Raw genomic sequence first — 14,088 nt, forward strand, 5'->3', positions numbered from 1 at the left:
CGGCGGGGGGCAGGGGCTCCGAGGCTGAGAACAGGTGGGCAGGGGGCTGCGGAAGACCTGCCTGGGTCTCGGTGGCTCCGCAGCTCAGGGTGGGGCTGGTGGCGGGCTACGGGGCTCACCCGGAAGTGTCCCCAGGGACTGGGGGTGGGGGGGTGGGGGGATGGGAGCCAGGCTTCTGCAGCCTCTCCACAGGGAGCCTGGGCCGGAGGTGGGCAGGCTGGGTGGGGGCCCCCGTCTTACCCAGCAGTGTTTGGGTGCTGGTTGGGAGTCTCTAATACTGCCGGGTAATGATGGAGGCCCCTGTCCCTGTGTCAGCGACATCTATCGCCTCAGGCCCCCCGGCCCCCTCCCGCAGGCTGCCGTCACTCTGCCGAACCTCCCCGCACACCGTGGAAGCCCCTTCATCTTGAGCGAAGGGTGCTGCAGAAGAGGTGGCTCTCGGTTGGCTGGCTGCCCACTGAAGGGACACAATGGCCCCGAGCCCCTCCCCCACCCCGGTGTGATTTGTCATCCGGTGGGTCCAGAACCCACAGCTAACCGTGAGCTTGGGAGTGGCTCACATACTCTCAGGAGACCTCGCCTGGCCGGCGGCCAGGGTCCCGGTAGCAGCTGGTCAGCTCCAGCCTGGAGCTGCGCGTCCGCCGGCTCTGGGTCCATCTTCCAGTGCAGTGTTGGATGGTCTAATCGTGAAGCTCCTAACACTGTCTGGTAAAGATGGCCCCCGGGCCGGCTCCCTCGGCAGCGACCTTCAGGGAGCCCCGAAGACCGTGGAGGCCTCCTGATGAACCACCTCTGACCTTTACCCCGCTGGGTGAGGGGGGGTACATCACTAGAAAAGGGGAACAACGGGGAGGAGACAAAATGGCTGCCCTGAGAGCCACCGCAGGATTTGGAAACACACTCGTTCGCCAGGTACCTCCATTCCCTTCCCGCCTTGGGAAGGCCAAAGAAGGAAAGTGTGCATAGGACCTCGTGGTGGACTGGTTCGGGTCACTTGGCCTGTCTTTTGTCTGATTGTCGATTTCATCGTAGGCTCCTAGCTCTTGAGGAGTGGGAAGCCGTACCTGCCCCATCTCCCTGTCCCTTTTATGACACTTACCTGCGGAGCAGGGGGCGTTAATCTACTTTTCTCCAACAATCTGAGAACTGGAAGACGAAGCCCAGTCCCTAACCCTGTAAGACTCCTCTCCTCCCCTATCATGTATTCTGTAATTCCTGTACTTACTTTTGCCTCCAGTGCTAATGGTTCCCAATGTTCCTTGTCTCCCCATAAAGACAAGGGATGGGGACATAGGGGCTGTGGTGTGATTCGGGCACAAGCAGTGGCTTCATTTCTCTGCTGCTTGAGTTGCGAGGGCTGTCTTGGGAAGGATGTGAGGCGGCCGTGTAGGGACTGAAGACGGGCACCTGCTCTGTTGGGGACCCAGGGGTGCTGGCGTGAAGAGCCTACCTCCGTAGGTAAAACCCTGTTCCACAAACGGCTTGGCTTCTCACATCTGGCGACTGAGAAATTTGAGTGTGGGTAGCCCCCGGCAAGGAACTTGATCCGCTGGGCTTCTGAACACAAAGTCCCTCGACAGGCGCAAATAGTTTCCCCCACAGCTACATGGAGCCTTGTTACCAAGGAAGCTGCTCGTGGTGGGGTCATCAGATTTTTTTGGTCTAGGTCAGCAAAGCCACAGCTGCTCCAGCCTTAAAAAAGGAAATGTTGGTGAATAAACGTTGGTGATGTGGTAGAAGTGGAGGGTGGAGTGAAAAGTGCAGCTGGGCCGCAGTATCCGAGGACCTGTTGCTCCCAGCTTGGGTCCTCTTTTGGATTTGACTCAGCTGGGCTTCCACGGTGAGCAGCCGGGCCCGGGCCCGCAACTCCTCCTCAACAGCCCTGGTCAGAATCTTTGCGCCCCCTGCTGGCAGATACGAAGAAAGGCCCAGGAGTGCGTGACCTGAACCTGCGCATGCGTGCCTCCCCTCACCCGGCTCAAACACGTGACGCAAAAAGACTTGAGTTTAAGTAATAAAAATTTATTGAGAATTCCTGGGATGGTGGTTATCGCCTCCCGACCTGGAGGGAGGAACCAACACTGTAGGCAATCACTCCGAAATCACACTGTCCCAACACCTCTGGCCGACACAGGGAGGAGCAAAATCATTCCCCAGAAAACTTGTCAGGCTTTGTTCATCCAAGAAGGGCTGGGAGGACAGATGCGGGAGGGACCATCACATGATACTGGGGGTGGGATGGGGGTGCGCTGGACCCCAAGCTGGCTCCTCAAAAACCAGGGGAGGAACAGATCCACTTCTTCTCTGGGAGTGGAGTTCCCGGTCACCAGGCTCATTTCTTAGCCTTGATGAGGCTGTCACTGTGGAAATGGGACAGACGGATGGCACTATTAGAGAACATAAATGTGAGAGGCAGGAGAACTCAGGCCACTCCCTCCTCCCCGAGTGAGGGGGCGTGTGTCATGAGGTGAGAATGGGGAGGCGGTGGGGAAAGAGGCAGGTACTGGGAGATGAGCTGCAAGACCCCAGAGAAACAAGGACGCGTCACCAACTTACCTGCCTCTGTGGATACCGGGTCACCGGATGAAGGGGAAGCACAGAAAGAGAAGAGAAATGCACAGGTCATTTGACAGTGTCAGGCCCCACCTGCTCTAAACCTGCCTTCGCTCCCAAGAGAAAAAGACAAATGGTTGGAAGCCAGGAATCTCGCTCTGAGAAGAGGCTGGTTCCCTTGGCCACGACCATTTCTCGTCTGTCCTTTCTAGCATCCTTCCATGCCCTCGAGCAGCAATTTTAAGGCTTCCGAGTACGAGTACAGAGTATCATCTTTCACTGCTTCTCAGTTAGGACCAAACCTCACAGCTCGAGTGCTTTTTACACGAATAATCCTATTTGATCCCACAAAACCAATCTTAGGAGAGTCAAGTTAGGGGCCGTCAACCACCCACGATTCTAACTTTGGTTCAGACAAACGGTGTCTTTCAAGCAACCAGACTCAAGTCCCATGCTCTCTGTGACACCCACCCCGCTGTGTAGGTCGTGTGTCTTACCGGGTGAAACTTTCATCCTGTAGGTTCAGGACGAGGTTGTCAGCAGTGAGATAGATACGGTTCTGTGATGTGGCAATCTACAGGGCCAGAAATAAACAACAGATGCTAGTATTCACATCTGGACCCTGACCTTGCAATTCTGTAACCACTGATGGAATACACTGGGTTAGGAACAGGCCTCTGGCAAAGAGCGAAGGCATGGTTTCTGCACTCAGACAAAGGCCCAGAGCAGCAAGCAACTGTGATGTATTAGCACCGTGACAGAGGCATGAAAAGGTCAGGGAGCCCACAGAAATCATGTTTGATGGAGGAAGCATGTTGGAGGAGACAGTTTGAGTAGAAACCGCTACAAACAAGATTCTAATCCCCTCACTTCAACATGTTTTCACTTAAAACAATTCCAGACTCATGGCCGCCTTGCGGGGAATGCTGGGCTCCCAGACTCACCGTCTTGGAGATGTTCTGGGCTGCCCGGATCTTGCGCAGTTTGATATAGCCAGGGTTCTTGCTCAGGGCTTCTCCAAGGTGAGCAGGTTGGGGTTAAGGGTTCACGCAAGATCCGGTCGCAACCCCTGGCCCCATCCTTACCACTGCAGCCCTTCTCTGGGCTGTCAGATCCAAGGTTGCGCTCAGACAGCTCGTGCCCAGTCCCACTTTGGCCCCCCACTGTGGGCCCCCCTGCAGGCAGCTGCCAGGAACTGGAGGCAGCAGAACTAGAGGCAAGGCCAGTGGTGCTATGGATCTGCCTTACAGTGAGGAGCCAGGCCTCGGGCACCCCACGAAGATTTCAGATCCCATTCAAAACCTCCACCCCCAGGGAGCCAAGGACGAGAGAGCACGGAGTCGCATTCGCCTTAGTGTCATCAGCCGGCCCAGGAGGGAGAAGGGGGAAGCAAAGTGCTCCAGGGGCTGGGCAGAGACCTCTCCTAGCAGAAGGATATCATTTTGGCGGCCTCAGCCTCACCCTCAGCCTGCACAATCTTCTGCCGCTGTTCCTGCTTTGCTTTTTCCACCAAAAACTGGGCCCGCTGGGCCTCCTGCTGAGCTGTGGTGGGAGAGAGTCAGGAGGTCACAGATGTGAGATGTCAGGGACCCCATTCTGCCTCCTGCATTCTCAGAAACCCTGGCCCTAGTCCTCTTGTAACTCACCCACTTGTTTGGCTTCCACAGCAGCTGTGTATTCTCGGCTAAAGCTGAGCTCTGTGATGGCCACATCATCCAGAATAAGGCTGAAGTCCTTGGCTCTCTCTGTCAGCTCCCGCCGGATCAACAAGGATACCTTGACAGGGAGGGTCAGGGAGAGGCAGATTGAAGGGACTGGAGAACTGGAAGGGAGGAGTTTTGCTGGGATCGTCTGAATACCAGATCACCAGAAAATGGCAGAAAACAACTCTTCCTTGGTTCCGCAGCTAGAACATCTGAGCTGGCAAGGACTTAGTCCAATCTTCCCAGCAGGTCACAGTGACCCCTCATCTCCCGCTCTCCCCAGCACAATATGTACCTCTAGACCTTGCTAGTGTTTTCTCTCATGCTTCTTACTGCTCAGAGCTCTTGAGCACCGGTCTCCACCCATTTCCCACAGTGGCCATTAGTACAGCTTTGAGGTGAAAAGGGATCTAGGGTCATGACCCTTTTCTAACAAGCTGCCCTTCCTCATACCCACTGCTCCAGGCCTAGGAGGGAAGTTGGGAAGCCATGTAGATGGTGACAGGTCAGACCTGGGCCCGCTGGGTGATCAGCTGTGAGGCATTGAACTTGGCCACCACACTCTTCAGCACCTCGTTGACAATGGACGGCAGCACTCGCTCCTCGTAGTCTAGCCCTAGACGCTGATACATGCTGGGAAGCTCCATGGCATTGGGTCGAGACAGCACTCGCAGGGAGATGTTCACCATCTGCAGGTCTGAGAGTGAGGTCAGCAGTGGCTGGACAAGGCCCCAGGGGCCTCATCTGGCCTTTTAGCCAAGCACCTTTCCCCAAGCTTTTTCTCCTCCACATGCTGCTCTCTACACCTGGTGCGGTGCTGTGCAGGGTGACAGGCCAAATGTGGCCTCTGCTGCTGTAAGGTCTTGTCGACCCGCCAGCTCTCCACCAGTAGAGCTGACCTCTCGTTTTGCTTCTGTACTGTGTTCAACCTCTACTGTAGGCTCTCTCATGCTGCATCATAATCACCCGCCTTCTTTACTAGACTGTATGGACTTGAGAACAAGGATCGCGTTTTATGAATCCTTTATTACCAGGGCCTACGATTCAGGGGATGTTAAGCCACTTGCACTAAATACGGTACAAGACAGTACATTACACGTGAGCTACCTGAACAAGTGTGTACATGCCTCTGTGTGTGTGTGTGTGTGTGTGAGAAAGGAGTCTGGAGAATCTCAAAGACGGCTTCTATGTATGGTTTGGCAAGGAACAGCTGCTCCAGTGAAAAGTGGGGCCAAGTTTCCCCAGGAGAGGGGACACTAGTGGATAGAATTAATCAAGCAGTTAAAAGAGAACAAGGCTTTACAAAAAGGCTTTGATCTAGTTAGTGAATAAGACAAAGGATAAACAGTACTCTCACTGAATTTACATTAACGGGGAGGGACCGTTTAGATAGATACGGGTGAACACACAGAATGTCCAGAATATACTGCTTTAACCTCAGAAGCAGATACTTTTATTATAGCTCTTCTGCAGATTTGGAAACCAAGGTCCAAGAAATGTGACGCTATCCTCTTCCCCTAGGATCTCCTGCCAGGCTCCTTTGCTTACTTTATGTAGCCACCTGCCAGGGACTACCAAGTGCCCAGACCTACCTTTGGAGCCTGTGGGGGAGGAAATTTTTCGGGGTCTGGCCCGAATGTCATAGATGATGGGGTACTGGAACCAGGGTATCCTGCAGGGGAGGGAACATGGACAGGTATTAGGAGACTGCAGTTTCACTAGTTTCGCCTGGTTTTTCCTCCCCACGTGTTTCTTGGCCTGCTCCACCTCTCAACGACCATGGACAAAGAGAAATTCTCTTCTCCCTCTGGAGAACAGTTTATGTGCTGCAGGGGTTTGGGGCAGCACCCAATGTCCAGGAGAAGTAAAGGGCAGCGCTGAGTCCTTTGAAGTCCTACTGCAGCCACTGGTGGGTTGGCTTTCAAGGGTGAAGGGTCAGGGTCAGTCCGCTCTGCCCGCCATTACCTGAAGTGAAGGCCTTCGGCCAGTATGGTGTCCTGCTGCACGCCACCGATCCGATTAAAGAAAATGGCTCTGTGCCCGCCTTCCACTGTGGGGAGAGGGGTGGGGATCAGGCCAAAACGCTGCTGAGAGTATGTACTAGCCTCTGGTGGGGCGGGGAGACGGGGTGGGTGTGCGCGGGGCTGCGGCGGGACCGGGCAGGGGATCTGGGGGGATGGGAGGAGTCCGGAGAGCGGGCAGAGGTTGCTCACCGGTGAACACGGATTCGCGGACGCCGTACGCCACGGCGCCGGCCCCCAGCAGCAGCTTCAGCGCCGTGCCCATGCCCCGGGGCCCGGAGGGCAGCCGTCCCGCTAAGTCCTTCAAGTTCTGGGCCATGTCCGATCCTGAGGCCGGCGGCACCAGAGGTCAGAAGCGGGTGCCGGCCCACCTCAACCCCACTCCAGTTCAGAGATCGCACCCTTCACACGAGGGTCCGGGGCCCGCGGTGCTCGCGGGAGAAAGGGCACCGGAAGTGCGCTCCCTTCTAAACCCTCCCCGGCGCCCACAGCGGACGCGAACTTCGCGCACAGGAAATACGCATTCGGAAGTTCCCGCCCCTTTCTGGAACTCGCCCTTCCAGAGAGGCTTCATTAGCGCGAGACTGCTAGCCATTGCCCTTTCCAAGTGCCCACTTTCAAAATGGCAGCCGGAAAGAAGCTTGAGATTAGGGGTAGGGCGGGTTTAATTTAAGGACCTTAGCGCAATTTCCGGTCCAGTGGCAAGATGGCTGCGCCCAGTGGCGGATTCCAACCTCGTGAACGGCGCGGTGGGGAGCAGGGAGAGGACTGGGATGCTGTGGCTCCCAAGCGGCCCCGACTCGGGGCGGGAAACAAGATCGGAGGGCGAAGGCTCATTGTGGTGCTGGAAGGGGCCAGTCTGGAGACAGTCAAGGTAGTTTGGGACGAGGAAGTGGAGAAATAGTAGATTGATAGGATGGGACCCCGAGGGGTGAGGGTGAGAGGCTCAAAGTGGCTGGGGAGGCAGAGAGAGGTGAAACATCCTTTTGGAGGAAGAGTGGCCTAGGTGATTGTCTCTTGGTTTAACATCCTGTCTTGGCATCAGTCGTTTTCTTCTGTCCTTCTTGAATCCTATTGCAGCTGTCCGGTTGTGGCTGCCAGTTGATTTACTAGGATTCTGTGATAAAGTCATCTAAGGGGGAGAGGAGGGGAGGGGAGATTTGTCCATGGGTCATCCCATATCCTAAGATAAGTTCTTGAGCAAAGGAGAAAGGTAGTTACTGCAGCTCAGTTTGCCCAAGCCTTTTGTCAGGACTTCTGTGTTTTATTTCGTTAACATGTCTCTGTTGTCACCCTCTTTTATATTACTATCCACTTCGAAACACTGGATCAGATTATCCTTTAATATTTTTAAATCTTTTTTTTTTTTTAACCATCATTCGGCTGTTTTCCTGAATAAATCCAGCAATTCCCTATTTTAAAACTGCAGTGTTCTCATTCTCTTTCTTGTTTCTCTTACCCTTTAGGCCTAAACTGACTGTCCAATGAGTAGGCCCAGAAGAAATAGCCCTGGTTTATAAGTCATACTTGGGTTTTTTTTTTTTTTTCATACTTGGGTTTTAATCTTGGTTTTTATACTTATTTTAAAGTGTGTGATTTTGATTGAGAAAACAAGTCCGCAGTTTGTAAAGTGGGGGTTAATACTTTGAAAGTGCTTTGAAAGTATTATTTTGATAGTAATGTATGCTGTGACTCTTTTCCATCTTTACTTCCTCAACCAGTTACTATACTAAGCTTGCAGTCTAGAAAGCACCCCCTTTTTCATTTTTCTTAGGTAATTGATATTTCTAACTTAACTATAGGATCTGATATTCATCCCTCACTTAATTGCTTGCTGTGTTTCCAGCCTATTAATTCTGAATGTCATGTAACCACTTTGTGTCTTCACGTGTTCCATGGGGATGATAGTACTTACCTTACTGGGTTGTTGAGGGGATAAAAGGAGGTAATATCAGTAAAGACTTTAGAATAATGTCTGTCATTTGGAATTACTACTATTCTTATTGATTCTAGGTTCTTTATTAAGAAGTTGAAAAGGGGGCACCAGTTGGTTAAGCATCTGACTCTTGATTTTGGCTTAGGTCATGATCTCAGGGTCATGAAATTGAGCCCCGCGTCTGGCTCTACGCTGAGCATGGAGCCTGCTTAAGATTCTCTCTCCCTCTGTCCCAGCCCCTCGTGCGCCTCACTCATACAGTCTATTAAAAAAAAGAAGTTGAAAAGGTCATGGTCAAATTAAAATTCTTAGAGCATGCTGGAAGAGTTTGGGTCAAATTGTCATTAATGGTGCTCTAGGGGTGACTGAATTCATAGCTAGCTGAAATCTGTCCTGTTTTCTTTTCCCTGTCTTGTGCTGGTATTGTTCTGACAGCCTCACTGAGCCTGCTCTCGCCCATTTATTCCTTATACTCCAGACTCATTGGCGCTTCGTTAAGCTCTTTGGAAGCACTAAGTTCTCTGATATCTTAAGGCCATTACACATAATGTTTTCTAATGGAAGCTCCCTTTACTCAGCTCTTTGCTTCATTAATTCCTACTTAATGTTCATTTACTTAAAAATTACTGAGTTTTATTATTGCTGCTCAATCTTCAGTTATCAGTTTAAGTATTATTTCCTTATAGAAGTGACTCCCTTCCTGGTATAAATCAGGACTTCCTGTTATAATCCTTTAATGAACCAGATGGTTCACTTTTCTTTCATAATGTTCATCAAAATTTGGTTGTGGTTTCATGTGGTTGTTTACCGTTTGTCTCTTCCACTAGAAGGCTCCCCCATGAGGGCAGGCAATAAGGTTTTAAAAATTCTTAGTATCTCCAATACCTGTTACAGAAAATGAATACATACAGTATTCATTCTCTGATTATTCTAGTTAGTGGTTTTCAAGCTTATTAACCACAAACCACAATAAAAAAAATTACATTGTGAGCAAGTACACACAGGCAACTATAAAATACCAAAAGTTTCATAAACCATTACCTACCATGACTATATGTAAAGTACTCTGTTTTCATCTCTATTTCATTAAAAAAACAAAACTCCTAGTTATAACTAATGGGTAGAAACTAGATTGTTCTATTCAAGAAGTTCTTTTTCTTCGATATCGAAGAGTGTCCCATGGAGGTGGTGTTTCTTGGTCCTTTGTTCTTTTCCTGTGCTTACTCTGACATTTTTGTCATTTCAATTAGTTAGTTTCAAAATCTACATACCTCTTTCCCCTAATTTTGTGGAGTTATCCATCTCAAGTTGCCAGACATACAAATGTTCTATTGATACACAGAAACATAGCCTTTCAAATCCGGTATTTATATTTAATGGCATGTTTTTAAGACTTTTTATTGACCATTTTAATGCTCCTTATGACTCCAAATTGCAATTTTTTTTTTAGCTGCTATAGATGTATCAGGCCAGATTTTTAGTATCACACTTCTAGCTGGTGACTTTTCTAGTATACAGAGTTGCCAGGATAATATCCCTTGCTCAGTCATGCCCCTGTTATTCCAGGATTATTTCTGGCTTTGTGCTTAATACTTGAGGAACCTACAGTTTACAAAGCAGTTTCATATACAACCACTGTTCAATATACCTTTTTTTTTTTTTTTTTTTAAAGAGAGAGTGCGCATGCACCCATTGGGAGGGAAGGAGAGAAAGAGGGAGATTATGACTTGAGCCAAAATCAAGAGTTGGATGCTTGACTGAGCCACTCAGGTGCCCCTCAATATACATCTTCTTTATCCATTCATCTATCAAGGGACACTTGGGTTGCTTCTAAATCTTGGCTATTGTAAATACAACGCTGTAATAAACATACAGGGCTGCATAGATCTTTTCAAATTAGTATTTTCGTTTTCTTTGGGTAAATATGGGTAGTAGAAGTACTGGATTGTATGGTATTTATATTTTTAATTTTTTGAGGAACCTCCATACTGTTTTCCACAGTGGCTGCACCAGTTTACATTCCCACCAACAGTGCACTACGGTTCCCTTTTCTCCACATCCTCGCCAACATTTAGTTCTTATCTTTGATACTAGCCATTCTGGCTGGTGAGGTGGTATCTCATTGTGGTTTTGATTTGCATTTCCCTGATGAGTGATGTTGAGCATCTTTTCATGTGTCTGTTGGCCATCTGTAGGTCTTCCTTGGAAAAATGTCTCCTTAGGTCCTCTGCCTATTTTTTAACCATTGTTTGGTTTTTTGGTGCTGAGTTATGTAAGCTCTTTATATATTTTGGATATTAACCCCTTATCAGACAGATCATTTGCAAATACCTTTTCCCATTCACAAGGTTGCCTTTTTGTTTTGTTGGTTTCCTTTGTCGTGCAGAAGTTTAGATCATGTGATATCACAGGCTGTGTCCTTTCGTTTTCTCTCTAAGATCAGTTATGGTGGGAGGGGCGAAAGGGTCAGTGGCCACAGAGTAGCCTCTGAAGAGCTTGATGGGTCCCATCCCCAGGGTTTCTGATTCAGAAGATCTGGAGCAGACCTGAGAATCTGACTGTCTAACAAGTTTCCAGATGATGATTAAGATGATGCTGATTTGGGGACCACACTTTGAGAACCACTAGTCTAGGTAAAGGAAGGTTATCTTGCTCTCTGTCATGTTCCCTGTTCTTTAGGTAGGGAAGACATATGAGCTACTCAACTGTGACAAGCACAAGTCTGTGTTGTTGAAGAATGGACGGGACCCTGGGGAAGTGAGACCAGACATAGCTCACCAGGTAACTCCAGGGACAGAGCTTGCAACCCCCTGAGCCTTTGGGCAGAAGATCAGGCAGCTGCATGCTGCTTCTCTTCAGTCTGAACTGTGCCTTGGTTTCTGCCTCCCTCAGAGTTTACTGATGCTGATGGACAGTCCCCTGAACCGAGCTGGCTTGCTACAGGTTTATATCCACACACAGAAGAATGTGCTGATTGAAGTAAACCCCCAGACTCGAATTCCCAGAACCTTTGACCGCTTTTGTGGCCTCATGGGTGAGATCTTTAGGACTTAAAGTTCAGAATGAACTCGGCAGTAGTGAAGAAGGGAGGAAGAGGACATGGGATAAATGAAATGTGAACTTTTTAAGTGGGGGGAGTGGGGAACATGTTTGATACCAGAAAAAGGGCTCTTCACTATCTTCCCAGGTGCGTGGGTAAGACCCGCATGGGTTCCTGGCTGAGTGAAAAAGGGAGAGGGAACTCACTGTCATCCAGCTAGTCAGCTGCTCGTTCGGAACATTTTAGCACCGCAGTGTGGATTTAAAGGACACATGGAGCCCACCTTAACTGTGGGTTTTTCTGGTTAGATTTCTGGGCAGAAGAAATGGGGTCACCACCAAGCTCTGAACTTTCTCTCCCCTCCCCCCCAGTTCAGCTTTTACACAAACTCAGTGTTCGAGCAGCTGATGGCCCCCAAAAGCTCTTGAAGGTGACGTATTGGCACCCACTGGTTGGAGGTAGGGTTCTGAGATTGTTTCTGGGGCTGATTCCCCCCACCGCATTCTTTCTTTAGGTAATTAAGAATCCAGTGTCAGATCACTTCCCGGTTGGATGTATGAAGATTGGCACATCTTTTTCCATCCCATTCGTCAGCGATGTACGAGAGTTGGTGCCCAGCAGTGACCCTATTGTTTTTGTGGTGGGGGCCTTTGCCCATGGCCAGGTAAGGTCTGGGCTCAACTCCTGGGTTCTCTGTAGAGCCGAGGCTTAGAATTCTAAGAATACCTGGCATTTTTTGATGACCTTGGGCAATAGCAGGTGAGAACAAAGCTGCAAGACCATGTCCTGCCCCAGGCTATATATTTTGAAGCCCGCTGGCATGTATATGTGACAGTGGAAAAGTTAGGACCTTCTTATCCTTTGTACAAATTCGGTATTAAGTAGCTCTGTGAAATACTAGCTCAGCCGTGTTTTTCCTGCCCCAAAGAAGGGCTTCACCTGTTAGAGAGTGACAGCCAGCTGACAGAACTCCTTCTCTCTTTTAGGTCAGTGTGGAGTATACAGAGAAGATGGTGTCCATCAGCAACTACCCCCTCTCTGCAGCCCTCACCTGTGCAAAACTCACCACAGCCTTTGAAGAAGTCTGGGGGGTCATCTGACAGTAGCACCTCGTTCTGGGACAGAGACTGTGGCCATCCCTCGACCCCGCTGTCAGCTCACTGCTCGGAGGGGACCTTCTTGCACCAAGACTGCGGGGGCTTGGGGAAGCAAGGCTGTACGTTTGCTATTTGTTTATCCTATAAATACTGTTCTTGCAAACCTGGTGGTTCTTTGAGGATTTCTAAACTGAGCAGTTATCTAGTGGTGTAAACTGGTTGCTGTCCTCAGACTTCAGGAAAAGAGGTGAGGTTACGGTGTTTGCAGTCTGGTTCAGAGCTTTGCAGGAAGGCTTGGATGCCAAGCTTCTGGGCGGGGCAGGGAGTGAGCCCTGCTTGTTTCCACTATGGCGAGCCCAGAGAACTGTCTGTAAGAAAGCAGTCAGGAAGGCTAGCAGTGAAAAACTGAACAAAGAGAAGTGATTTTATCTGGTACGGTTCCAAGGTAGAAAAAGTGGAGCAGGTGGGGCCTGGTACCCTCCCCTCCCCCCCATGGGGGGGGTGGTGGTAGCGGCACATATACAATCATAGTAAATTGGCAGAAGAAAAGCACAACAGATTCCTGGCTAGAGGGGGAGAGATAAGGCAACGTGCATGGGGGAGCCCAGAGGGGAGACATGGGCCCTCTACTCCTCCCACGAGAGTTTCCCCTTTGGCCCCAGATGAACACTTGGCTGGCAGCAGAGGCACGGCTAGGAGTACCATGTCTTCCCCACTCCCTGGCTTCTACGTTCTCTGTGCTCTGAGGCGAAAGAGTGCTGTGGAAAGGGATACAAGTCGTTTCTGCACCAGCCCTGCTCTAGGCCACCTGCAAGAGAAGAGACTTGATTGGCAGGCCGGTCAGAGTCCCTCCTTCTAGTCCCTGGTCTGTAGCCCTTCCAGCTTCTTCCTGGCAAACCCAAGTTCGGGTAAGTCCGTGCCCCACACTGGGGTTTCCTAGAAGCCAGGCTACCTTGAGATTCACTCCAGATGTCCCATACTGCCTGCCTCCCATCTCCAATCTAGTGCTCTGTCACTTGGTAGTTCAGCTTAGCTACAGGGATATTTACTTACCAGGGAAATAGATTATCCCATTTTCTTTAACTTTTCTTTCCTTGGCACCATTGCTTTGTGAACATAAGGCAATATGAAGAGTAGGCTCAAGAAGAAGACGTGGCCAAGAAAATAGATGGATTTATACACCTGTGGGGGAGATAAAGGCCAATGAGGTAGACACAAGGCAGGGACTATCCCTTACCGCCAGAGGTTTCAGCGACCCCTCCTCCCTCCCCCCCGCAATCCTTGCCCAAAGGCCCTCGCTTACCTTAAACCATTTGTCCCATGTGAAGAGACAGAAGGCAGTCATTGAGTAACCCATGAAGAGCCAGTGGATGGTCTGCTGCATCAAATAGTAGAAGGGTTGTAGGACAGTAATGGAAGCCAGGTTGCTCAGGGTTGGGCTCTCCTGAATTAGGCTGGCAGCCTGCGGAGCGAGGGGAGAGGTCATCAGTGTCTTGCCCCTTCTCCTAGTCCCCGTTCACCCACCACCCTTCAGGCCTACCTGTTTCTCCACAATAACAATGAGGAATTCCATCTGGAAGCAGATCAGGTATCCTGAGTGTAGTCCGTGCCAGAGGGCCAGGAAGAACAGTGAGAGTCCCTGGGATAGTTCTTTATTTCCAAGGAACTTGAGTCGTTTGAAGAAGTAACTAGAGAAAAGGGTGGGTGGGGATGAGCCTCAGACCAGTCTGCGCACCAC

General features: G+C 50.1%; 3 protein-coding genes and 1 non-coding gene across 5 annotated transcripts in view; 1 reads left to right on the forward strand and 3 right to left on the reverse strand.

Moving 5' to 3' along the window:
* Positions 1–2,010: 2,010 nt before the first annotated feature.
* PHB2 (prohibitin 2) lies at positions 2,011–6,881 on the reverse strand. The gene is made up of 10 exons (XM_032390798.1): positions 6,470–6,881; positions 6,222–6,306; positions 5,849–5,928; positions 4,769–4,953; positions 4,200–4,329; positions 3,992–4,095; positions 3,498–3,575; positions 3,051–3,127; positions 2,557–2,562; positions 2,011–2,360 (listed from the first exon to the last, which is right to left on the reverse strand). The coding sequence occupies exons 1-10, from the start codon at positions 6,594–6,596 to the stop codon at positions 2,333–2,335; spliced, it is 900 nt and encodes a 299-aa protein (XP_032246689.1). The 5' UTR covers positions 6,597–6,881; the 3' UTR covers positions 2,011–2,332.
* On the reverse strand, positions 3,660–3,921 carry LOC116623709. Its single transcript, XR_004297743.1, has one exon. It is a non-coding gene; the product is annotated as a small nucleolar RNA U89 (small nucleolar RNA).
* Positions 6,882–6,905: 24 nt separating the features above from the next.
* EMG1 (EMG1 N1-specific pseudouridine methyltransferase) lies at positions 6,906–12,513 on the forward strand. Of its 2 annotated transcripts, XM_032390800.1 has the most exons (6): positions 6,906–7,151; positions 10,893–10,994; positions 11,106–11,247; positions 11,625–11,683; positions 11,768–11,917; positions 12,240–12,513. In XM_032390800.1, exons 1-6 carry the CDS (start codon positions 6,984–6,986, stop codon positions 12,351–12,353), a joined length of 735 nt encoding a protein of 244 aa, XP_032246691.1. In that variant the 5' UTR covers positions 6,906–6,983; the 3' UTR covers positions 12,354–12,513. The 2 variants fall into 2 exon arrangements, with proteins under 2 accessions (XP_032246691.1, XP_032246692.1); XM_032390801.1 differs by lacking the exon at positions 11,768–11,917 and having other exon boundaries at positions 12,240–12,373.
* Positions 12,514–12,759: 246 nt separating this feature from the next.
* Positions 12,760–14,088, reverse strand: part of LPCAT3 (lysophosphatidylcholine acyltransferase 3) — a 38,245-nt gene continuing 36,916 nt past the window's right edge. Inside the window, exons 10-13 of the mRNA XM_032390799.1 lie at positions 13,891–14,038; positions 13,654–13,812; positions 13,404–13,532; positions 12,760–13,158 (exon numbers count right to left, since the gene is read on the reverse strand). Of these exons, the coding sequence (XP_032246690.1) occupies positions 13,416–13,532; positions 13,654–13,812; positions 13,891–14,038 (424 nt within the window). The 3' untranslated portion in view covers positions 12,760–13,158; positions 13,404–13,415. The remainder of the gene's footprint in view (positions 13,159–13,403; positions 13,533–13,653; positions 13,813–13,890; positions 14,039–14,088) is intronic.

Source organism: Phoca vitulina, unplaced genomic scaffold (assembly GCF_004348235.1).
Source record: "Phoca vitulina isolate PV1807 unplaced genomic scaffold, GSC_HSeal_1.0 scaffold59, whole genome shotgun sequence".
NCBI classification, from domain to species: domain Eukaryota; kingdom Metazoa; phylum Chordata; class Mammalia; order Carnivora; family Phocidae; genus Phoca; species Phoca vitulina.